The sequence below is a fragment of the Heterodontus francisci genome, chromosome 3, assembly GCF_036365525.1.
Source record: "Heterodontus francisci isolate sHetFra1 chromosome 3, sHetFra1.hap1, whole genome shotgun sequence".
Classification (NCBI taxonomy): domain Eukaryota; kingdom Metazoa; phylum Chordata; class Chondrichthyes; order Heterodontiformes; family Heterodontidae; genus Heterodontus; species Heterodontus francisci.
This window is the reverse complement of record NC_090373.1, coordinates 88,436,835-88,462,760: the sequence shown is the minus strand read 5'-3', so window position 1 is coordinate 88,462,760 and position 25,926 is coordinate 88,436,835. Positions and strand designations below refer to the sequence as shown.

The 25,926-nt window shown below is 40.2% G+C and overlaps 2 protein-coding genes across 4 annotated transcripts in view; one reads left to right on the top strand and one right to left on the bottom strand.

The window, feature by feature from the left end:
• c3h8orf74 (chromosome 3 C8orf74 homolog) overlaps positions 1-25,926 on the bottom strand; it is a 69,197-nt gene that overhangs the window by 7,785 nt on the left and 35,486 nt on the right. Inside the window, exons 3-4 of one of the 3 annotated variants that reach the window (XR_010971196.1) lie at positions 25,527-25,713; positions 4,772-4,954 (exon numbers count right to left, since the gene is read on the bottom strand). Coding sequence is in view for 2 of the 3 variants with exons in the window: in XM_068024106.1 (XP_067880207.1) it covers positions 4,941-4,954; positions 25,527-25,713 (201 nt within the window). In the remaining variant the exon portion in view is untranslated. Of the gene's footprint in view, positions 1-3,752; positions 4,955-25,325; positions 25,714-25,926 lie in introns of those variants that run through there. The other 2 variants (XM_068024106.1, XM_068024105.1) reach the window with 2 other exon arrangements.
• On the top strand, positions 7,667-25,494 carry sox7 (SRY-box transcription factor 7). Its single transcript, XM_068024104.1, has 2 exons — positions 7,667-8,010; positions 21,701-25,494. The coding sequence occupies exons 1-2, from the start codon at positions 7,782-7,784 to the stop codon at positions 22,564-22,566; spliced, it is 1,095 nt and encodes a 364-aa protein (XP_067880205.1). The 5' UTR covers positions 7,667-7,781; the 3' UTR covers positions 22,567-25,494.

The following is a 25,926-nucleotide window of genomic DNA, read 5'->3' as shown; positions in this document are numbered from 1 at the left end:
CTCTGTTCCAAGGGGAACAACCCCAGCCTATCCAATCTTTCCTCATAGCTGCATTTTTCCAGCCCCGGCAACATCCTCATAAATCTCCTCTGTACCTTCTCTAGTACAATTTCATCCTTTCTGTAAAGAGGTGACCAGAACTGCACACAGTACTCAAGTTGTGGCCTAACCAATGATTTATACAGTTCCAGCATAACCTCCCTTCTCTTATATTCTATACATCAGCTAAAAAAGGAAACGATTCCATCTTAGTTGTTTCATTTCATTTCATCTTAGTTTGTTCAGTTTGCTTACCCACTGTTTTTTTTCAGGTTTGCACTTGCTGCTGTTCAATATTCAGTGTATTTACACCTAATCTGTACTAATGCTTTGTCTTTCAACACACCATTAACATATTGTTCGCCTTTGCTCCGTGACCTTTTGGTCAGCTATGTGGCCTGGTCCAATCTACACCTTCTCCTTTGTTATCTCTTGCCCCACCCCCACCTCACTTGCTTATAATCTGTGACTTTTCTAATATTTGTCAGTTCCGAAGAAGGGTCACTGACCCGAAACGTTAACTCTGCTTCTCTTTCCACAGATGCTGCCAGACCTGCTGAGTGATTCCAGCATTTCTTGTTTTTATTATAAACAATTCCATATGCCTTCTTAACCATCTTATCGACCTGTCTTGCTACCTTCAGGGATCTGTGGACATTCACTCCAAGGTCCCTTACTTCCTCTACACTTCTCAGTATTTTCCCATTAATTGTGTATTCCTTTGCCCTATTTGACCTCCCCAAATGCATCATCTCACACTTCTCCGGGTTGAATCCCATTTGCCACTTTTCTGCCCATCTGACCAGACCATCAATATCTTCCTGCAGCCTACAGCTATCCTCCTCACTATCTCCCACATGGCCAATTTTTGTGTCATCTGCATACTTCTCGATCATGCCCCCGACATATACGTCTAAATTGTTTATACCACAAAAAGCAGGGGACCCAGTAGAGCCCTGCAGAACGCCACTGGAAACAGCCCTCCAGTCACAAAAAAACCCATCAACAATTAACCTTTGTTTCCTGCCACTGAGCCAATTTTGTATACACCTTGCTGCATTTCCCTGGATCCCACGGGATTTTATTTTTTTAACCAGTCTGCCATGTGGGACCTTGTCAAAAGCCTTGCTAAAATCCATGCAGACCACATCAACTGCACTACCCTCATCTATCTTCCTTATTACTTCTTCAAAAAATTCGATCAAGTTGGTCAGACAAGATCTTCCCTTAACAAATCCATGCTGACTGTCCTTGATTAATCTGTGCCTTTCTAAGTGACAGTTTATCCTGTTTCTCAGAATTGATTCCAATAATTTGCCCACTACTGAGGTTAGACTGCCTGGCCTGTAATTATTCTTCCAAAATTCCCTAGATTCTAGAAAGATCCCAGCAAATTGGAAACTGCTCGCCCCAGGCCAATTGAGGCCCTTAAGTGGCCAATTAATTGCTACTTAAGGGCCCCCTTGTGTCTCCGTTGGTATCTTACCAGTGGTAGATGGGCACTTCAGCACCTGAAGAGGCTGTCTAGTAATACCAGGCTGGGGAGGGGCCCTCCTGATCGAACATCCTGTGCCCCATGGAGGGCCCCGCAGCAGCACGGACTGTATCCCTTTTCAAGAAAGGAAAGCAGGAAACTATAGGCCAGTTAGCCTAACATCTTATTTTTGGGAAAATCCTGGAATTCATCATTAAGGAAGTAGTAGCAAGACATTTCGAAAATCATCATACAGTCAAGCAGAGTCAACAGAGTTTTAGGAAAGTGAAATGGTGTTGGACAAATTTATTAAAGTCCTTTGAGGATGTTGAGCAGGGTGGATAAACAAGAACCAGTAGATGTAGTGTATTTAGATTTCCAAAAGACATTTGATAGGATGCCACGTGAAAGATTACTGCACAAGATAAGAGCTCATGGTGTTGGGTGTCATATATTACCGTGGATAGAGGATTAGCTAACTAACAGGAAACAGAGTCGGGATAAATGGGTCATTTTCAGGTTGGCAAACTGTAACTCGTGGAGTGCCATAGGGATCAGTGCTGGGACCTCAACTATTTATAATCTATATTAATGACATGGATGAAGGGATCAAGTGTATTGTAGCCAAATTTTCTGATGATACAAAGATAGGTGGGAAAGGAAGTTGTGAGGAGGATACAATGGCTGGAATTTTAACCACCACCTCAACCTAAAATACTGGCTGTTGTGTTGTAGTGTTTTGAAATTGCAATTGCATTGTGCTTTGTGTACACTTGGGGCTGCTGTAGAACACACATGCTAGGGATGGGAAAATGAAACTAAAACAGAAGAAGAAGACTTTATGTTCAGCAACCTGCAGTCTCTATCGTGCCTTATACCTTTTACCCAACCTTAGCCGATCCTCACTCAAGTACCGAGGCCATCACACCGGCCAAAGAGTCTGCAAAGGGATATAGATAGGTTGAGAGTCAGCAAACATTTGGCAGATGGCATATATTGTGGGAAAATGTCAGCTTATCCACTTTGGTAGGAAAAATAGAAATGCAAAATATTATTTAAATGGAGAGAGCACTGCAGAATGTTGCGGTACAGAGGGGTCTGGGTATCCTCGTATATGAACACAAAAAGTTAGCATGCAGGTGCAGCAAGTAATTAAGAAGGCAAATGGAATGTTGGCATTTATTGCAAGAGAGATGGAATATAAAAGTAGGGAAGTCTTGTTACAATTGTACAGGGCATCGGTGAGACCACACCTAGAATACTGTTTAGAGATACAGCACTGAAACAGGCCCTTCAGCCCACCGAGTCTGTGCTGACCATCAACCACCCATTTATACTAACCCTACACTAATCCCATATTCCTACCACATCCCCACCTGTCCCTATATTTCCCTACCACCTACCTATACTAGGGGAAATTTATAATGGCCAATTTACCTACCAACCTGCAAGTCTTTTTGGCTTGTGGGAGGAAACCGGAGCACCCGGAGGAAACCCACGCAGACACAGGGAGAACTTGCAAACTCCACACAGGCAGTACCCAGAATTGAACCCGGGTCGCTGGAGCTGTGAGGCTGCAGTGCTAACCACTGCGCCACTGTGCACAGTTATGGTCTCCTTATTTAAGGAGAGATATATTTGCATTGGAAGCAGTTCAATGAAGGTTCACTAGGATGATTCCTGGGATCAAAGTGTTGTCTTATGAGAAAAGGCTGAGCAGAATGGGCCTATACTCATTGGAGTTTAGAAAAATGAGAGGTAATCTTATTGAAATATATAAGATTCTTAGATTCTTAAGGGGCTTGACAGGGTAGATGCTGAGAGGATGTTTCCCTGAAAGGAGGAATCTACAACTAGGCGCACAAGCATCAAAATAAGGGGTCTCCCATTTAAGATGGAGATGAGGAGGAATCACTTCTCTCACAGGGTTGTTAATCTTTGGAATTCTCTACCCCAGAGAGCAGTGGAGGCTGGGTCATTGAATATATTCAAGGCTGAGTTAGACTTTTGATTGACAAGGGAGTCAAGGGTTATGGGAGGCAGGCAGGAAAGTGGAATTAAAGCCATAATCAGATCAACCATGATCTTATTAAATGGTGGAGCAGGTTCGAGGGGCTGAATGGCCCACTCCTATTTCTTATGTTCTTACAGTTCTCCTTTACATTCAGCAAACTTTGGCAGCAGAGCCATGGAAATGATGCAAAAAAAGCATAACACCATTTACACCATTTTCCCAGTATTTCAATACTTCTTCCACTGAGGCTCCACCGGAAAAGCAGTAGAATCCCCAACAAAATTCATCCCCTGATCTGTCAGTCTGATTTTCTGCCCATTAATTTAAATGGATGGAAAACCAGGGAGGCTTTTTTATGGATGTGTTTCCCTCTATATATTACACCCAGGTGATTCAGTATACCTAGGAACAGGAACAGATACATTTACCTCCACATTTTCTAACTACAGCAAATGGCAGGTGATGACAATCAGCTTTTCCATTTTCTTGAGAAACTTTCAACATTCAATTAATTTGCCTTTATTATTTTGAAATAAATATAACCTCAAATTATGAGGAAAAAAGCTCCTTGGCTGAAAGTTCTTAATTCTACTCCATGAACAATTTTAAAAATGTTTAAAGTCTTATTTTCAACATCATATATTGCACTTACTGAGAACAACAACTTAATTTATAACACCTTTAATGTAATAAAACATCCCAAGGTGCTTTACAGGACCATTATTGAAAAAAAATGACACCAAGCCTCAAAAGGAGATATTAGGTCAGATGACCAAAAGCTTGGTCAAAGAGGTAGGAGTGTCTTAAAGGAGGAAAGCGAGGTGGAGAGCTGGAGGGGTGTAGGGAGAGTATTCCAGAGCTTAGGACCTAGGCAACTGAAGGCACAACCACCAATGGTGGAGCAATTAATATCTGGGGTGCACAAGAGGCCAGAGTTAGAGGAGTGCAGATATCTCGAAGGATTGTAGGGCTGATGAAATTACAGTGACATAGAGTGCCAAGGCCACAGAGGGATTTGAAAACAAAGATGAGAATTTTAAAATCAAGACATTGCTTGACCGGGAGGCAATGTAGGTCAGCGGGCACAGAAATAAAAGTAGATAAAATGCTTCTGAAAAAAATTGCTTTGGGTAATTCAACTCCTCCATTTTTTAAAATTCAAGTTTTGCCAAACTGTTCATTTCGGATTAGATGTCTTCATAAATCCTTAATAGTTTCTCATCAGCTGTTTACCAAGCATTCACCTTGTTTTTGATTCATACATTCCCTCAGTTTTCCGGTCGATTTGCTGCTGTTTCAACACCTCCTGACAACAACATGGCTGAGATCAAAATTCAGAACTCCTGTGAGAAAGCACCTGTTTCACACAGGGCATCTCTCTATGGCTCATTCTTATTCGTTTTTCGCTCTCCGTTACTCCTCTTCTGCTGTTCAAGTAAAAAAGAATTAAAATTAACTGATCAGAGATGAAGGCCGGGACTTTTCTTCCAGCAGTGGTGTTCATTAAGGCAGGCCTTCTATCTGTCCTTTCAACACCATCACAACCCCACCCACAGGTAATTACAGATGCATGATGGGTCCCCAGCGGGACATCTGGCACCAGGAGGGTGCCCACCAATGTCCAGCCACAAAATCTTGGCAATGCTGCAGCACCAGATGAAGCTGCCAGGCAGCTAAGGGCCAAAAATATCCTGAGACTCAAAGAGGGGCAGCTTAATAAGCAGAGAGCAAGGTCTACACAGGTAAGTCACTGGGAACCAGACTGAAGGGAGAGGAGGCCACTACAAGGCCCTCTCCCTCCATAGGGGACCTCAGGGATGTCACCACCTCTTTCCAGGGCCCACTGTTACTCATTTCTCATGGTGGCCCTGGGAAATGCCAATAATATGGGTGGTGGGAGAAAATCCACCAAGAACCTGGGTCTGCTCCCCCTCCCCCCCACCTCCCTGCCACCGTCTATTTGCACATGTGGTAGCCCTGGGAGGGGTGGGTGGAGGGATACAGAGATGGTGAGGCAGTGGTAGGCCTGACTGCCACCATTACTCTTATTTTCTGTCATTTTCCCATCCAATTAGTATGTGGTTGCAGAACAGAATGCAGCAGCATGTTTCCTGCATACATAAAACCTCTCTATAAGCTGGTAGAGGGGATTCAGTGGGATCGGAATCACTTCCAGTACTAATTCACTTACATGGCTATAATGTGAGTGATGAGTTGAGAGAATGTGAAAGTAGAAATACTTTGGTAAAGGGGGAAGATCAGGAAACAAGAAAAACAGGGACACCTTGCTCCATAACAAATCCAAATATTAAAAGTCCAGTCACAGACACCTTGTCTTAGTGAGTAAAGGTACCATGGGATCTACTATTAAGGCATACAGACCAGTAAGGCTCCATGTTCGATCCTTAGTCTATGGTGAGTTTTCTGAATTAAGATGGGAATTTAATGGAGGTGCAATAGATGGCCATAGTAGTGCAGGATTAGGGAAGAGAAAATTGGGCAGAGCTCCTCATTGGTGGATATTAAGTTTTATGTATGCTAACTGAGCATCGGTCTTACCACATTCTCTATTCAACATTAATGGAGATGTAGGGCTGTAGTCATTGTTACAAAAATATGAATTTCTGTCTTTGATAGTTTCAATGACTGGGGTTTAAAATGGAGGCTACTCCTACATTAGCTACAAACTGTAAGACATTGCTCCTCCTCCTGGTACAGAACAGAAGGCAGAAGACAGTAAGATTGCAAGAAAGAGTACCACTCCTTGAAGGTAGCTAAAGTTCCTGAGTTTTACCTTGTTACCCTCTTTTGCACCATTTCAAAAACAAGCATACATTGGTACCCAATTCACCACCTTCAACATTCACTCCCTCCACCACTGGCGCACAGTGGCAGCAGTGTGTACAATCTACAAGATGCACTGCAGCTACTCGCCAAGCCACCTTTGGCAGCACCTTCCAAATCTACGACCTCTACCATCTAGAAGAACAAGGGTAGAAGCCTCATGGGAACACCACCACCTGCATGTTCCCCTCCAAGTTACACACTATCCTAACTTGGAAATATATTTCCATTCCTTCACTGTTGCTGGGTCAAAATCCTGGGACACCCTCCCTAATGCAATGTGGACGTACCTACAGCACGCGGACTGCAGCAGTTCAAGAAGGTGGCTCACCACCACCTTCTCAAGGGCCATTAGGAATGGGCAATAAATGCTGGTCTTGCCAGTGACACCCACATTCCATGAATGAATTAAAAAAAGGTGATTATAGCATTTTTAAAAAATCTTAATAAAAGATATTACACAAAATTTGCGATTGCTCTTTGCTCAAAACACAGCCTGGTCACAGAGTGGTGGATTAAACAGACCTAAGGACTTGCCTGTGACCAGTGCATAAATAATTAGCTTTACTTCAAAGAGTTAAAAGTCGCATTGATATATATTTTTTATAAAGTGGGTGCACAGGGGTGATTATTGTAGTGGAACGTAATGTTTGGGGTCAGATGACTATCCTCAAGGTTAATTTTTGTGATTTGTAATGTCATCTGAGCCCCAACATGAATTATTTCCTTGCAATCACTCTTGCCCACTCTATACTCTTTCCTTTTTCTGTCTGTCTCTCCCATATATATGCACATAACTAGCTAGCTAGCTAGATAACGACAACAATATAAAATAGAACAAACTACAATGGGGCTATTAACAAACAGGAAATTACACATATGGACATCATGTGCCAGTTTTGAATCAAGAATCAAGTAGAAATAATGGATACGGTTCGAAAATTCATCTTGTTCTTATGCACAAAATCATGAAAGCAATATTAGTAATATGTTCACAACCGAATGCTGCTATAATAGTATGCAACAATGCTTGAAGAAGTTGAATTATGCTGAATCCACTTCAGTTTAACATTTATCATCGGAAAATAACCTGATTGAAAGTTGAAAGGTTCTAAAGGAAAACTTTTTTATTGGTCTATAGTTTTAAGTTTTTGCTACAAGTCTGAGCTGTTTGATTGCAGAACCAGTTAGGGGAGGAGCTTCTATTAAAAACAGCCTCATGGTCATTGGTTAAAGTTGCCATCAACTGTCACTGAGGGAATAAATGATTCTGGGACTCTCTTCCTGATCTGGGATTTGATCTCACCAGCTTTAAGCATCAGCACCACTGTGATTTAATCCTACTCACTGTTATATAAATTTCCAAAAGTTATACGGATTATTTTGATTAAAGTGATCCAATACACAGTGATGGCTACAATAATGAGCCCCTACTCATGGACAGAGGGTTTGGACTCTCCTGTTGGAGAGGGAAAACCCAGGGCTGGGCTCACAGCTCACGAATCTTCAGGCAGGAACAAAGCAGAGCCACGAATCCGGAGACCCATGAATGCCTTCATGGTCTGGGCTAAGGATGAGAGGAAAAAACTAGCGATTCAAAACCCTGATCTACACAACGCAGAGCTCAGTAAAATGCTGGGTAAGTATGCACAAAAACCTTTTCTTTAAAATATAAATTTTAATTCTGATTAAAAAGTGCCTATGAGAGTAATTATATATCTCTTTAAAGAGAGCGAGAGAGAGATTCTTAAATTGTAACATCTACAGACTGTTTTTCAGTTTTGAGATGTAAGTTTGTTTAGCATAAATACAAGAAAACTATCTGAAGCATTTAAAGTTGAATTATATAGCTGTTTTGCCATGGGATAGATCTTTATTAGTTTAATTTACTCATTCATTTCTAAAAAGAAAGTACTGTCAAATAGTATTTATTGCACTTAAGTAGACACAAATGACTATTAAGTGTCTAGATCTGATGAAGCAAAAAGCTGAAAAATGTCTCCTTGATAATGAAAATTTCACTACCTACTATAGGTTTTTTAAAAAATGATAAATGTCTTAAAAATATAGAGCCCCAATTAATGCAGTTTTTAAAAATATCAGATATGCTTTGACATTTATCTACTTGCAAGGAATATTTTTCATTTCAGCATTATTTTACACATGAAGGAAAGATGTATTATTATATTTTTGTACAATCAAAATGTGAAGTTTTTTTCGAAATGGAATATGTTAATATGCATCAACAGTCTGCTAAATTTTGCTGGCTTCAGGACAGAATAATTGACCAGAAAACCTTACCAGAGTTTAATTTGTTTAGCAGAAATTAAATGGGGCTTTTTATGTAGATTACTTTTAAATTCAGCTGTTTCAAGAAATTACATTTGCTTCTGTTCTATTCCGTAAACCTGTAGCAAAAGTTGAAGGCATGTAAGCAGTAGTTTTAATATGTAGTAAACATATGCAATCAGTAAACACTAATGAACTGTCCTACTGTATTTGATTGAGAGCCATACTCAGCCTGTTGGAGATCACATTCAGTTTCTCCCAGTCCCAGGTACTGCAGTTATACTGATGTTGAAGTGATTCAGTTGATTAGCTGGCAGTATCTGAATTATCTCTAGCTAATGCACTCAAACTAAAAATATCAAAACATCTTTAGATATTGTTTTCAAACATCTATCGTTGGTATGGTATTTACAGTGATTCCAATCATTAGCTTTAATTTTAGGTTCACATGGTATTGGTTTGTACCAACTTTATTGTCTGATGTTTTCAGACAGAATCAAGTTCATCACATAGAATGTCAAAGAAGTAAATAGCCAAGAAAATTAAAAAAGATTTTAACAGATGAAATAATTATATGGCCTTCCTCCAAGAGACCAACTTCTGAGGCAGGGCAAGTTTCCAACAGAAACAGAATTGAACAGTAAGGATGGCTAATGTAATTTAATCTTATAAGACCAGCAACAAGAATAGTAACTTTAAAAAAAAACTCTAGTAATATGCACCAATAAAAAATTAATTATTCCAGATGGTAATGATTTTCTTGGTAATGATTTCACCAGTCTAACATCCTGGTGAAAGTACCTATTTTGTACCTTTGGCTCCAACTATGTAGATGATTCAGTTTTATTTGTTTAATTTCCTTATGCTCCTTTCCTGAAGGTTCTCACTCTTCTTAGATATTAGACGAGATTTACAAGGATGTTGCCATGACTGGAAAATTGTAGCTATGAGGAAAGATTGGATAGGCAGGGGTTATTTTCCTTGGAACAGAGGAGAGTGAGGGGAGATTTAATTGAGGTGTATAAAATTATGGTGGGCCTATATCGCATGGATAGAAAGGTTCTATTTTCCTTAGTACAGAGGTCAATAACCAATAAGTGGGGGCATAGATTTAAAGTAATAGGTAGAAGGATTAGAGGGGAGTTGAGAAATGTTTTCACCCAGAGGGTGGTGAGGGACTGGAACTCAAACCTGAAAGGGTGGTAGAGGCAGAAACACTCATCACATTTAAAAAGCACTTGGATGTGCACTTGAAGTGCTGTAACCCACAAGGCTGCGGACCAAAAGCTGGAAAATGGAATTAGGCTGGATAGCTCTTTTTCGGCTGGCTCCAACACGATGGGACAAATGGCCTCCTTCTGTGCCATAAATTTCTATGGTTTATATGAAGATAGTCCACCAGCTGTTTGGTATTTCACCCAAATGGTCATTCTTCATGAATGACACTGGAGTGTAACTATCAGCAGGTTATTCAACCCCCAAGAGCATCACAGTGGACAGAAGTCCTGTTCTTAGCAAAGTCCATACTTAAGCACTTTTTGCAGGAGTCATTTAATGATCCGATGCAGGAAAGCTATCTCAGGGGATAGTAAGCCTGATTGTGGTATGTCCATTCGCTGCTGTGGCTAAAATCAGCACAAACCAATGACTGCATCTTGGGCTGGTGTTCTGCAAATGATTTTAATCAGGACTATAATGCAGAAAACATCTAAACAGCAGCAGAACATTATTAGAAGTAGCAATTTTTCAAACATCCATACGGAAGCATCAATATTTCAATGTTAGCGCTCATTTTCAAATTTACACTAAGCCTATCCCTGAATAGAGAACTTTCTCCCAAGAATTCCTTAATTCAAAGCACAAGGTAGCAATCAACAATGTAGATATTTTAGATCAGGTTACCGTCTCCTGTGTTATTGATTTAAGTGGGCAATTAAATTAACAAACCCATATCATCACTTCTAAACAGCTCTGTTCTAAAATAACTAGAAATATATTAAATTCTACAAACAGCTATTAGAATTGAAAAGGGATAGAGTGGCATGTAAATAGATAAATGTGTATTGTTTCACAGAGGTATAGCTTCTACAGCAAAATAGAAAAACACAGGAAGGAGAATAGTTGGGGATAAAACTGGGAAGGAAACATCCAGATATTGGACTATTGTCCTCCATTGTCTTAGTAGTTAGTATCACTGTAAAGATATAATTAGTGACAGAGTAGAATAGTTAAAACCTAGAATACATATAATGCAAAGAAAGAAAAGCAGGAAGAGAGGTCAGGTTGCTTCAGAAAAGGAAAAGATACAAGTAGTTAAAAGAAATGACTGTGTATTGACATATAAGCAAGGGATTGGAACCAAATTTGTTTCTTTTTGCGATTAGTTACAATCCCTCAGTAGATGAATTAATTTCTTCTTTAACGCTACCATAAAAAAAGAAAATCATGGGACCCTGTGAGCAATTTAACAAACCCTAGAAAAGCTTTGGAGCTTCAACATGATATTGCACAATTTCACTAAATGAATCAAAAGGATGGATGAGTTACCTGTACAATTTTACAAGGCCAGCAGAAATATCAGTGCCTCTTCCTGGTATATTCATAAAAGGAGATTTTGGAATATGGTAAAATGACTTATTCAATATCATCTAATACTTATTATCAACCAATTTCTCTCCTCCTTGCATCCAAGCTATCAGCTCAGACCTTCAAAGGTGATTTGCTAACCGTATAGCCCAACTGATCTGGATATATAATTGAACAGACTCTTGTGGTAATTCCAGGAGAATTGTCAATCATATATGTATTAAACACATAATTTGAATCCCATTATCAGTACTGCAGTGGGGTCCAGGAGCTCACTATGATGGCACAAGCATGGGTTTTGGGCAATATAAAAGTAGAGTTTTCATCCTTCTTGCTTTCTCATTGCACAGGTACTAAAGTACATTAGTAGCAGATACAGCCTTAATTGTTATATATGAACCTGGCTATCTGTGTGACTCAGGTGGTTTTAATTCATTTAAGCCTTGGTTTGCTGCTCTGTGTAGAGTGGAGTTACAGGTATTTCTCAGAATATAGTTGGAACCTCCACTTTGCCACATTTAGCTGGAATAAATTAATCGTACTTTGTTGGCCATAGTCAGCAGCGAAGCAGAAACAATCCAGTGGCAGTTAGCAATTTCCGGTGAGCCTACACTGGAAACAAAAATTACATTAAGAAAAACTGCAGATGTTGAAAAGCTAAAACAAAAACAGAAAGAAAATGCTAGAAACACTCAGCAGAAGTCAGCATCTGTGGAGAAAGCAATGGAGTTAACATTTGATGAGATGAGTTAAAGATCCACATCTGAAACCTTAAAATTCATTTGTTCTCTCCACAGATACTGACTGATTCACTTTTCCCAGCATTTTCTGTTTTGTGTAAGCCTATTTTGGAATAGTTGTCAGCTGTGTGAGACTCAGGCATTGGGAGCACGGCACTTAACCCAATATAAACTCAGTTTAAAAAAAAGGCTAAACTCAACAAAGCTGAGATGAAGGATTTCAACAGTCCAGTTGCCTCTGCCATTTATAGCTGAAACTGTTATTTGGGATCTCAATCAAAATCTACACTGCCTGTAAAGTGCCTTCTTTACCTAAGTTTAGTTAATGGCTTATAATTGCCCCATTGAGAACTGTAAGGATATGAGTTAGTGTCTCCTGTAACTGAAATGTATTTTCATGCATTAAATTTAAAATATCTCTGGCCATTTCAAAAGGTTGAAATCATCCTGTGTAACATTAGCATATAAATATACCAACCCATTTCAATGAATTCCCTGGGTCAGCTATTTTAATAAAGATAGTAACCCTTTTTTAAAATGGGTTAACACCCCCTCAAAATAGCAGACAATAGAATTTTGTTGATGTGCTCATATCATACATGATGATTTCACCCCACTTAAATGTTACAAACTTAAGAATTTACTGCATAGTGTATTTCTGTCCCAAAATTCATCTTTCTTAAATTTTCCAGGCCACAGTCAGATACTGTAACCCTATTGCTTGATGTTGTGAAAGGCCTTAATTGAGTGGAATCGAACTGTTGAGTATATTAATTCCTGTTCTTGCTCACTGATTCACAATTTTCTGTCTTAACCAGTGGGATCTCGCCAAATGCCCTTTGGCTATCACTTTTCCCGCTGCTAATCATCTGAGTCAGTATTGGTGCAGATTTGTGATGACCTGTATGTGATTCAGATTGCACAAATCCACCCAGCACAAACTCAGTTCCCATGTTTCTTCACTAGAAAAAATTAGTCACCATGATAACATATGATAAATTCATGAATCCTACATCTGACGCACACTCTTCAAGTATTTATATACATACCATCTTTTCCTTTACCAGATTCTGTTATTTCCTCAAACAGCTTTATTAACTTTGTCAGACACAACTGCCTTTTACAAATTCATGCTGTCCTTAACTCATTTTATTCCATATTTACCCACTCTCAATTTTAGATTGACTGATTTTTTTAGATTTTAGATTTAGAGATACAGCACTGAAACAGGCCCTTCGGCCCACCAAGTCTGTGCCGACCATTAACCACCCATTTATACTAATCCTACACTAATCCCATGTTCCTACCACATCCTCACCTGTCCCTATATTCCCCTACCACCTAGTATACTAGGGGCAATTTATAATGGCCAATTTACCTATCAACCTGCAAGTCTTTTGGCTGTGGGAGGAAACCGGAGCACCCAGAGGAAACCCACACAGACACAGGGAGAACTTGCAAACTCCACACAGGCAGTACCCAGAATTGAACCCGGGTCACTGGAGCTGTGAGGCTGCAGTGCTAACCACTGCGCCGCCGATAGTTAGATCTATAGTTAGCTGATTTATCCCTTTCTTTTAAAAATTCCAGCTTTTTGGTCTTGAAGCTTTCTTCATTGTATGGATTGTAACTATTTACAAGTGCTTCATAATACAAATAACAATTATTTCTTTATGACACACAGAGAAGCATAACAGGGATGTGAAGGCATTGGAGACAGTGCAGAAAGGATTTACGAGAACGTTTCCAGGGATGAGGGACTTCAGTTATGTGGATAGATTGGAGCAGCTGGGGGTGTTCTCCTTAGAGAAGGTTGAGAGGAGATTTAATAGAGGTGTTCAAAATCATGAAGGTTCTGGACAGAGTAGATAGGGAGAAACTGTTCCCATTGACAGAAGGGTCGAGAACCAGAGGACACCGATTTAAGGTGATTGGCAAAAGAATCAAAGGCAACACGAGGAAAAGCTTTTTTATGCAGCAAGTGCTTAGGATCTGGGATGCACTGCCTGAGAGTATAGTGGAGGCAGAGTCAATCATGGTTTTCAAAAGGGAATTGGATAATTATCTGAACAGAAAAATTTGCTGGGCTACAGGGAAAATGCAGGGGAGTGCGACAAGCTGGATTGCTCTTGCAGAGAGCCAGTATGGACCCGACAGGCCAAATAGCCTCCTTCTATGCTGTAACCATTCTATAATTCTATCATTCTATGTCTATAACCTCTGCTATTAAATTGAAACCAATTGCTGAAACAATATGGAATCACAGACACAAAAGGATTAATTTCATCCCTATAAAGCAACCTTCAGTGATTCAGGATTAGGCTCAGAAGTGATGATCTCCAAGTTGACGAGCTGACCAGCAATCACTCACAAATATCAAGGACATGGGTGAGGTCTGTGTAGTGATGGGAACTAATGAAACAATACCTCCTTAAGATGTTGGGCTGTATTTTTAAATGGCCGTGGAGGCGGATGGGCCCACAATTTCCCGAAACTGTTTGGTATGCCAGTCTCCCACCATGATTTCACCTCTGGGCCACTTTGTTCTAGGAGGAGTTGTGGGTGGGGGAGGGGGCTGATCGTTACCGACCGGCAAGTGGCGGGTAGCCTATTAGGCCAATTAAATTGCGTATTAAGGCCACTGAACAGATGCTGACTGGAATTCCCCCCCCCCCCCACCCCCACTGAGGCCAAAATACAGTCAGGGGATAGATGCTGTCTCCTGGTGGCAGACCAGGGGAGGGGGGGGCAGTGGTGGGGGGGGGGGGGGGGGGGTAGGGAGAATGGCTCCATCCCACTAAGGAACACCGTCCCCACTGGTCACATTTGTGACCACTGGCCATCCAGTGGAGGGGTTGCCCCTTGACAATAGTGGCCTGGCAGCTGTGGCCTTTTTAAATGTTAAAACTTTTAATGTTCTCTTCAGAGGGCACCACCTCTCTCGTATCTGCATCACCATCTCCCACCTCGGATGGTGGGGCTGCCGATATATCATTGCTGGAAGACCTCCTACTGGCCCGCCAGCCTCGGGCACCCGCCATGGACTAAGAGCATGCACATTGGCCTCCTGGTTAAAGATCATGTCGGGCATCAAGGGCCAACGTGACCTGAGATCAGGACCCAGAAATTTACCCAATGTCAGGGTCCCAACTCCAAAACAAAAAACCAGTCTGTTAAGTCAGGGTGAACATTTATGAGAGATTTTGCCATCTGTAAGCTCATTCATTTGATTAGACGAACTGTCAGCTAGAGTCAAATCAGGTCAGGAGGGCCAACAGAAGTCATGCTGCCACTGATCACTTTTTAACAATAAATATTAGTCACGCTAGAACATGCAAATTTTTGGCTTCTATTGAATGATTTATTTTTGGTTATCTGAGTGTCTGCACCAGTGAAAAATCTACACAGGTAGAATTTTTCTTTGCCCTATATGGAGTCCACACTTTCTCCCAGTTTAGACACAGCCCATTTCCCAAAGCTCAGAGTTTAGGAACATGTTTGCATGAATATGCCTTTAGAACCAAGTATGTGCAGGGGTATTGCAGTTTAACCAGCTCAAATCACATACTGTACCAGCGCAAAGAATAGGTAACCTATCTGTCCATCCAGTACCACACTTATACAGCACTTCAATGTAGAAAACATCCCACGGCACTTTCTGTAGGAGCAAGAATAAAAATAAGTAAATAAAAGGAATAAAGAAGAGGGTAAATAGGGAGGGAGCTTCAGAGGTGCCTGAAGTCTTTGTCACTTTGTCATTAATTGTAGGATGAAAGGAAGGCATCATGTATAAAGGACAGAGTCAGAGAGCCACAAGATGCTGGAGGGAACGTAAGGCTGCAGGAGACTGTAGAGATAGGATGAGGAACAAACATGGAAAGGTTTGAAGATGAAGAGATTTAAAATTCAGCTCCCCAGACACAACAAATTGAATAGGTGATGGAAGACAATTTTGCTTCACTCCTCTTTCAGAGGAGATAGGTTCATTGAGTTTTCCATTTAACATTACATGAAATTTGGAATTGGAATATACATCCCTACTAAAATCTAATATTTGGTATTTACTGCCATCGAAAACAAATTCTTCATGGAAGCAGCATGAGGCTATAAGGTCAGAAGTCTTATGAAAATGTAAATGGCTTCCTTTGCATGACTAACCCTCATTCTAAATGGAAATTTAGAATTTAGCTATCATGCTTGACCTTCGACAGCCTTTCAGTCCTTTTTTAAATGGGAACACCACCAAGAGTGACACTAGAATTGAACATTTTGGTCTGTTTCCACTTACTGCAGATCTTACATCTTTTCTGGTCACACTTAGCACCTGAGAAAAATAAGCCTATAGGTACCACGTGCCTTCCAATACCACACCATTTGGCTGTTCATCATATGCAGGTGGCACAGTGGTGCAGTGGTTAGCACTGCAGCCTCACAGCTCCAGCGACCTGGGTTCAATTCTGGGTACTGCCTGTGTGGAGTTTGCAAGTTCTCCCTGTGACTGTGTGGGTTTTCGCCGGGTGCTCCGGTTTCCTCCCACAGCCAAAGACTTGTAGGTAAATAGGCCATTATAAATTGCCTCTAGTATAGGTAGGTGGTGGGGATGTGGTAGGAATGTAGGATTAGTATAAATGGGTGGTTGATGGCTGGCACAGACCTGGTGGGCCGAAGGGCCTGTTTCAGTGCTGTATCTCTAAATTAATAAAGTAAGTTGCAGTAGGCTATTTATCCATATGGGGAGAATTATAGTTGAGCCCAAACCTGTCTTCATCTGATAGCTACACAGGCTAACTTTCTAGCTCGGCCACTGAATAGCAATCAAACAAGAGCAGTGGATAATTTTTCTTCTTCCCATCCCAGAAGTGCTGAGGCTTGTCATGCTCACTAGCTGAAATCAACTTATTCAGCATAGATCAAGGTTCAAACCTTCGAAAGTCTTGAATGGTTCAGTATTAACATTTTTCAGTGCATCTACATGCAAGGTTATCTGGAGAGTTCCCCATTGGAGTCTGATTGGGAGAGCAAAGGTGTGCCTTGTATTGGTAAGCACACTATAGATGGCACAATGCCCTCCATTTAGGCAGCAACAAGAAAACCATCACCATCTTTGAAGAATAGTCAGTAGAACATAAATAAAATAATAAATTGAGACTTTGAGTTCTATGGTAACTACATCTTAGGTTTTGTTAGCTTAAATAGAAGACAAACTTTTAAAATTAACAGCTATTCTGGCAGTTTCGTTAAATGAATAAAATATTAAGTTTAGAGTTAAATAGGGGCCAGTAAGAAATTGAAACACTGTGCAATATATAAATTGTAGATAATTGATATATACAATGATTGGAACCATGAGCTTATATTCCGAATCGCAGAAAGTGTAAAATGTTGGAAAAGGTTATAAGAGATAGGATTTAAAATCATCTTGAAAAGAATAAGTTCATTAGCGATAGTCAGCACAGGTAGGTCGTGCCTCACAAACCTTATTGAGTTTTTCGAGAAGGTGACCAAACAGGTGGATGAGGGGAAAGCAGTGGATGTGGTGTATATGGATTTCAGTAAGGCGTTTGATAAGGTTCCCCACGGTAGGCTATTGCAGAAAATACGGAAGTATGGGGTTGAAGGTGATTTAGAGCTTTGGATCAGAAATTGGCTAGCTGAAAGAAGACAGAGGGTGGTGGTTGATGGCAAATGTTCATCCTGGAGTTTAGTTACTAGTGGTGTACCGAAAGGATCTATTTTGGGGCCACTGCTGTTTGTCGTTTTTATAAATGACCTGGATGAGGGTGTAGAAGGGTGGGTTAGTAAATTTGCGGATGACAGGAAGGTCGGTGGAGTTGTGGATAGTGCCGAAGGATGTTGTAGGGTACAGAGGGACATAGATAGGCTGCAGAGCTGGGCTGAGAGATGGCAAATGGAGTTTAATGCGGAAAAGTGTGAGGTGATTCACTTTGGAAGGAGTAACAGGAATGCAGAGTACTGGGCTAATGGGAAGATTCTTGGTAGTGTAGATGAGCAGAGAGATCTTGGTGTCCAGGTACATAAATCCCTGAAAGTTGCTACCCAGGTTAATAGGGCTGTTAAGAAGGCATATGATGTGTTAGCTTATATTAGTAGGGGGATCGAGTTTCGGAGCCACGAGGTTATGCTGCAGCTGTACAAAACTCTGGTGAGGCCGCACCTGGAGTATTGCGTGCAGTTCTCGTCATCGCATTATCGGAAGGATGTGGAAGCTTTGGAAAGGGTGCAGAGGAGATTTACTAGGATGTTGCCTGGTATGGAGGGAAGGTCTTACGAGGAAAGGCTGAGGGACTTGAGGTTGTTTTCGTTGGAGAGAAGGAGGAGGAGAGGTGACTTAATAGAAACATATAAGATAATCAGAGGGTTAGATAGGGTGGATAGTGAGAGTCTTTTTCTTCGGATGGTGATGGCAAACACGAGGGGACATAGCTTTAAGTTGAGGGGTGATAGATATAGGACAGATGTCAGAGGTAGTTTCTTTACTCAGAGAGTAGTAGGGGCGTGGAACGCCCTGCCTGCAACAGTAGTAGACTCGCCAACTTTAAGGACATTTAAGTGGTCATTGGATAGACATATGGATGAAAATGGAATAGTGTAGGTCAGATGGTTTCACAGGTCGGCGCAACAGCGAGGGCCGAAGGGCCTGTATTGCGCTGTAATGTTCTAATTCTAATTCTAATTCTAAACCTTCTTGAAATCTCAATATAACTTTAATGAAAATGTTGTTAACTAATAATGTTTATAGAGTCATAGGGTTGGACTTTATTTTCCCACCACCAATAAAACGCAAAGTTGATCCTGTAACCCACCCCACACACTATAAATGCAAAGTTGATCCTGTCACCCACCCCACTACGCTAAAAATGCAGAGTTGATCCTGTAACCCACCCCACACACTAAAAATGCAAAGTTGATCCTGTAACCCACCCCACTACACTAAAAATGCAGAGTTGATCCTGTAACCCACCCCACACACCAGAAATGCAAAGTTGATCCTGTAACCCACCCCACTACACTAAAAATGCAGAGTTGATCCTGTAACCCACCCCACACACCAGAAATGCAAAGTTGATCCTGTAACCCACCCCACTACGCTAAAAATGCAGAGTTGATCCTGTAACCCACCCCACTACGCTAAAAATGCAGAGTTGTTCCTGCAACCCACCCCACTACGCTAAAAATGCAGAGTAGATCCTGTAACCCACCCCACACACTAAAAATGCAGAGTTGTTCCTGCAACCCACCCCACTACGCTAAAAATGCAAAGTTGATCCTGTAACCCACCCCACACACTAAAAATGCAAAGTTGATCCTGTAACCCACCCCACTACACTAAAAATGCAGAGTTGATCCTGTAATCCACCCCACACACTAAAAATGCACAGTTGATCCTGTAACCCACCCCACACACTAAAAATGCAAAGTTGATCCTGTAACCCACCCCACTACGCTAAAAATGCAAAGTTGATCCTGTAACCCACCCCACTACGCTAAAAATGCAAAGTTGATCCCGTAACCCACCCCACTACGCTAAAAATGCAGAGTTGATCCTGTAACCCACCCCACTACGCTAAAAATGCAGAGTTGATCCTGTAACCCACCCCACTACGCTAAAAATGCAGAGTTAGTTAGTTAGTTAGTTAGAGATACAACACTGAAACAGGCCCTTCGGCCCACCGAGTCTGTGCCGACCATCAACCACCCATTTATACTAATCCTACACTAATTCCACATTCCTACCACATCCCCACCTGTCCCTATATTTCCTTACCACCTACCTATACTAGGGGCAATTTATAATGGCCAATTTACCTATCAGCCTGCAAGTCTTTGGCATGTGGGAGGAAACTGGAGCACCCAGAGGAAACCCACGCAGACACAGGAAGAACTTGCAAACTCCACACAGGCAGTACCCAGAATTGAACCCAGGTTGCTAGAGCTGTGAGGCTGCGGTGCTAACCACCGCGCCACTGTGCCGCCCTGTTGATCCTGTAACCTACCCCACTACGCTAAAAATGTTCTTCCCCCCCACCCCTGCCCCCTCCCCACCTCAGTGGCGCCAGATTTCCCTACACGGGAAATTGAAGGCGCATGAGTACCGCCCGTCGCACTGAAGATCCGGGTCCAACGGTAAGATCGCAGGGAATTGGATTGAAATGTATGCATCATGTTAATTTCAATAGTTAAAAGTCGGGTCCCATCACGAGACAACGGAGGGCCTGCTACGGAGCCTCACTGCTGCCAGGAAGATCGAGCCAGGAAATCCCTGCATCGGGCTCCGTGGCGGACCCTGCCACTGCGATCTGCCGGCCCCACCCCTGCCACGGAGCCTGCGTTGGGAGCTCAACAACATTCAGCCCATAGAGTCTTTTACAGCATTGAAGGAGGCCATTCAGCCCATCGAGTCCATGCTGGCTCTCCATGGAGCTTTCCAGCAGTCCCACTTCCCCACTCAATCCCCGTAGCCCTGCAAGTTTATTTCCATCAAGTGACCTTCCAATTTCCTTTTGAAGTCATTGATTGTCGATGCTTCACCACCCTTGTGGACAGTGAGTTCCAAGTCATTACCACCCGCTGCATAAAACAATGCTTCCTCACATTCCCCCTACCTCTCTTCCCCAAAACCTTCAATAGTTTTTGTATGATTAGTTAATGGGAACAGATTTCCTTGTCTAACTTATCTAAGCCTGTCATAATCTTGTACACTTCTATTAAATCTCCCCTCAATTTCCTTTGTTCTAAGGAGATTTTCCAACCCAACCTTGCAACTAAAATCACCCATCCCTGGAACCATTCTGATAAATCTCCTCTGCACCCTCTCAAGGATCCTCACATCCTTCCCAAAGTGTGGTGACCAGAACTGGACACAATACTCCAGTTGGGGCCTAACCAGAGCTTTGTAAATGTTCAGCATAACTTTCCTGCTTTTGTACTCAATGCCTCTATTTATGAAGCCCAAGAACCCATATACTTTACCAACCACTCTCTCAATATGTCCTGCCACCTTCAAAGATCGATGCATATGCAAACGCGGGTCTTACTGGGGCATTCACTGACTATTTTACAACTACAGATATGAAAAATAACCTTTCAAAAACTTAATATGCAAAATCAAAATATAGTAGTAATGAAGCCTAAGTTATGAAGCCTTATAATACTTACATCTATTGAGACAAGATAAAGAAACCGATTGAATCAAATTTTGTTAATACCAAAATTATGCTTCCCCACTTATTAAATTGATTTTTCTATTCTCAGCCCAATTGACAACACAGGTTGGCTAGAGCAGTGTTAGGACAGTGCATGCAAGTAGCCTCTGGAAAAGTACCTGGCATTTGTTTAGTGCTCCTCGCTCATGTCAGAGTCCAGTTCAATTAGACTTCACTTGTGAAGGGAAATGTGGCTGTGTACCCTGAATCACAGTGCAGTGAAACATCTATGCTAGCATGGTAACTTGTTAATCCCATTTTAATTCTCATTTTATTTAATACAATTAAACTATTATCAAGGTTTAATTACCTTACAGTCATAGAAAGACATCTTGTGTACTATTTTAAACATTTAAAAAATATATATATTTTAGCCTATAGAAATATTTATAATGAAACAAGTGAAGCTACAAAGGATTGGTGTTTAACTATGAATTGTAGATAAATATGTTTTTGCCACTTCTGATTGAAATCATGGGATATATTTTAGGCAAATCGTGGAAAGCACTCACTCCTTCACAGAAGCGGCCTTTTGTGGAAGAAGCTGAAAGATTGCGAGTCCAGCACATGCAGGATCATCCCAATTACAAATACAGGCCTCGGAGGAAAAAACAGATCAAACGTCTCTGCAAACGTGTAGACCCCAGCTTCCTGCTCAACAACTTCCCCCACGATCAGCCTCCTGTCCACGGTGGAAGAATTTGTAGGGGATCTCTGGAGGAGGAAGAGGATAAAGGCTATCCACCAGCCTCAAGACTTCCTGCAATCAGCAGATTCAGGGAAAGACAGGCAACAAACAGCAGCTTCAACAACTATGGGCTACCCACCCCTGAGATGTCCCCTCTAGATGTAATTGATGCTGATCACAATTTCTTTCCTCCTCAGTGTACAGAAGATTCTCCTTCTCAGATGAATGGTGTAATGTATCGTTCAGACTACAGTCAAAGCCCCATCCAATGTGGACATCTGAGTCAGATTTCAATTCCCCAAAATAGATCTACCATGATGCACCCTGCAAACAGCCACCCTCCACCTCCTCCTTATTATAACCGGATCCAGCATCCACCCCTCCAGTCAGTGAACTCAAGCACATCAGTCCACCTTTCTCCCCCTCATGACCACCATCATCTAGATAACCTGGAGCACATCAGCCAGGCTGAGCTTTTGGGAGAAATGGACCGTGATGAGTTTGATCAGTATTTGAACACCTCTAGTCATCTAAATCAAGCAGGGATGGTAATGAATTCACATTTACCTGACGTCATTTCATCAGGAGGCACAAGTTCAGAGAGGAGCCTTATATCTGTGTTAGCAGATGCTACTGCAGCATATTACAACAGCTACAGTGGCTCCTAGACCAAACAAATAGACTTGAACCTTTCTCAGTAACAGCAGTATTATTTACAATGATCTCGGGACTTTGAAATATCCTCAGGGTAGCAAAATAAACGAGTAATAATTTTCATAAATGAGGAACCACCAAAATATTTATGTAGGTAAATTCTTATGACACTTTCAAAATCAAAAAACTACTTGACTCTGTCCACTTTGTTTTTGTAGCTTTTTATGTTTGTAAATAGCTTAATATGTATTTAATGTCCAGTGACTTTTTTAAAAATTGGTTTGTAAGCCTTCACATATAATCTCTGAATGAATATATACATATTGGCCTTCCTCACCTGTAATTATCTTGTGATTGTTTTATTGCATCCAAAGCAAACTGGAGGTGAAATTGCCCAATTAAAAAAAGGAGTATGCCTATTTTTCTCCATAATTAATGATCCACTAACGAAATCACATCGTCAGAAGTTGCACATTTCAAAGTCATGCAGTCCCACAATGTCATTAGTTGGTCATTAATTATGGAAAAAATAGGCATTCTCCCATTTTCATTAAAAAAGGAATTTCACCTCCCTTAGATGATCCAACAGGCCTGTCACTGAATGAAATGCTGATTTATATATACTTACATTATATATATATATATATAATTATTTCCTTGGTCGTTGAAACCAAGCTTGGCAGCCTTAAAAAATTAAAGATAAAATTTGTTTCTAATAAAATGGCTGATGATTTTAGATATGCAAAGTGCATTCAAGTTTAATTGAAAATAGCATAATTTCACAGAGATTCTATTTCCAACATTTAACTGTCAGCCTGGAGGTCCTGCACAAGAGATTTTAATTGCCTGAAAAAAATGTTGTATACTTTGATTAAACACTATACTGAGGGTATACACACTTTGTATTGTTTTGATAGTTAATAAAAGTTCATTGTTGAACAAAGTTTAAAACATTTTAATAGAAATTACTTGCCTCTGTTAATGTTAATGTTACGCAGAAAATATACTATGGTATATATGCCTGCAGGGGAAAGACAAAGAATACCATTTGGAAATATTTGAAAAATAAACATAACCTTATGCACTTTATTAAAGATTTTATTTGTCAAAGTTATAACAATGCTCTGGATTCTCCAAAATATATAATTAAAATCAAATGCTTTTAGTGAGACTGCGAGACTGAAATCATGACAGCATTCAGATCCGATTGTATTAAAACGGTAACTACACTTCAGAAGTACTTCATTGGCTGTTAAGCGCTTTGGGATATCTGGTGGTTGTGCAAGTCTTTTATTTCTTGAACAATTATCAATGCTCAATTATTCATTTACCAAAGAGTTTTCTTCAATTATCAGAAAGTGTTTGTATTTTGGTCAGGTTGGTAAGAAAACCTCACATTGATATGTCAATTGGTCAGCAGTAATTTTGTTCTTAAATCACACCGTGGTTCACTTACAAAGATTTTTTGTGCTTTGTGGAAAACATACATAATGTTTAATTTCAAAATAAAACATTAAATTTGTAGAATTTATATTTGTGCTGAAATTTATCCATAACTTGCTTGAGATGTCCTACTTTATGTATATTCCTGAATCTGTATAGTACTTTCCCTGTTCAAGTTTAATTATTCAACTAATTATACAAGCATTTGATGAAATGCATTAGTTAAAACTGACATTTTTGGCAGTTCCACAACTGGATTGTAATTGCTGATGAAACTACTAATAATAAGTATAAATTCAGAAAATGATCTCCTGTTGAGTTAGTATAGATTTGTGAAGTAGAAACTCTGTTCACAGAACTAGATTGTATTGAAATCTGTTTAACTGATTTTAGAATAAAAAGGAATGTGATTGACTAACCGTTCTTTGCTGCTGTCTGTTTTCCTGAATTTGGGAATTTGGTTCTGAAGCTGGCGGATGTGGACAGAGCTCTGTTTCCTGCCTGATAACACTACATCTATTCTGCATTGCCTCTCCATCAGGATGTTTGTAGTTATTTTACTACAGTCATCAGACTGAGGAATGAACACTTGTTGATGCCAGTCTGAGAAAAAAACCTCACTGATTAACATCATCTGGGACCAGTGACCCCACCAGAAGATTAAGACAGGAGTCTTTTTTGCTATCAAATTGCAGCTTAAATATTAATGGAACTGCATATTTATGATTTGTAAGACCCATAACAGGTGAAGTAATAAATACTGATGAAATTCAAAGGATATTGTGCTTTGTAGTAAAGTACAGACAACCCCTTATTATAAGTTTGTATGGGTTATAAAATTACTTTTTCTTATCAAAGTATATTATTGAGGTTTAAGATTAACTACGTAGTATAATGAAATCACAAGATGTTAATTATTTCAAATTACTTTAAGTGTAAGCAATTTAATAAAGTACAAAAATACCATGAAGTTCAAAAAATATATACGGCGAGATTTTAACTAATTCAAAACCCACCCACATGTCAGAGCTAAAATGAGGCACATAATGCTGAAAAGCATGAGTGAACACTCAATCCTCATGGTGCAGAATAACTGGATTGAACAGACCACAACACAGAACTAAATCAGAGTAATTTCAAGAAAAATAATTTGTTTGCCACAGGCTGCAGTATGATTATGAGATGCAATTTGTTTTAGAGTGGTTTTAAAGATACCAAAAAATTCATAACTTACTGCAAATATTTATCTTAGAAATTTGTAATTTGTTTAACAGGAAAATGGTGGAAAAGTGCAGCAGCAATGTCACGTGTAATGTGACCTCATGATTTTCAAATATATAAACATAAAACACAATGTAAGACATTAACTTAAAGGAAATAGCCAATAAATGTGCAAATGATGATGGCTTTGACTTTCATTCAATGGAATAATCAGACTTTCTCACAATGTATATAAAGACTACTTTATTTTCTTGTTAAAAATGTCACAATTAATAAATGGAATACTTAAAATGTTCCTATTTCTTCTTACTCATTTTTCTAGCTTTAGTTTCCTTTGTTGTAGAGGATTGATGCAATTTGGAAACTGGAAGGGGTGTGGTTGTCTTCTGGATTTTTAAATCTAGGATTTGAAATGCAGTTTCAATCTCTTTTTGCAGAATTACAGAAGCAATCGTCACCTGTATATCATGGGCATCCTTGACAACTTTTTCTAGATTCTGAAAATTAAACAATTTATTTCAGTACAATAACAAGCAGTTTCCAAGTCAGCAAGTAAATGTTTAAGTCTCTTCCAGTATGTTAGTTTATCTTTGTAGTTACTCTGCTGGAGCTTCATAATAATGAGCTCTACTTGTGAAACTCTACATTATTTGTTACCCAAATTTTATGGCACAGAAATATTTCCTTCAGGCAACCAAACTGTCCAACAA

Coding starts and splice junctions, on each gene's coding strand:
- sox7 (XM_068024104.1), top strand. CDS start 7,782: ATGGCTACAATAATGAGCCCCTACTCATGGACAGAGGGTTTGGACTCT. Junction 8,011..21,700: donor AGAGCTCAGTAAAATGCTGG/GTAAGTATGCAC, acceptor GATATATTTTAG/GCAAATCGTGGAAAGCACTC.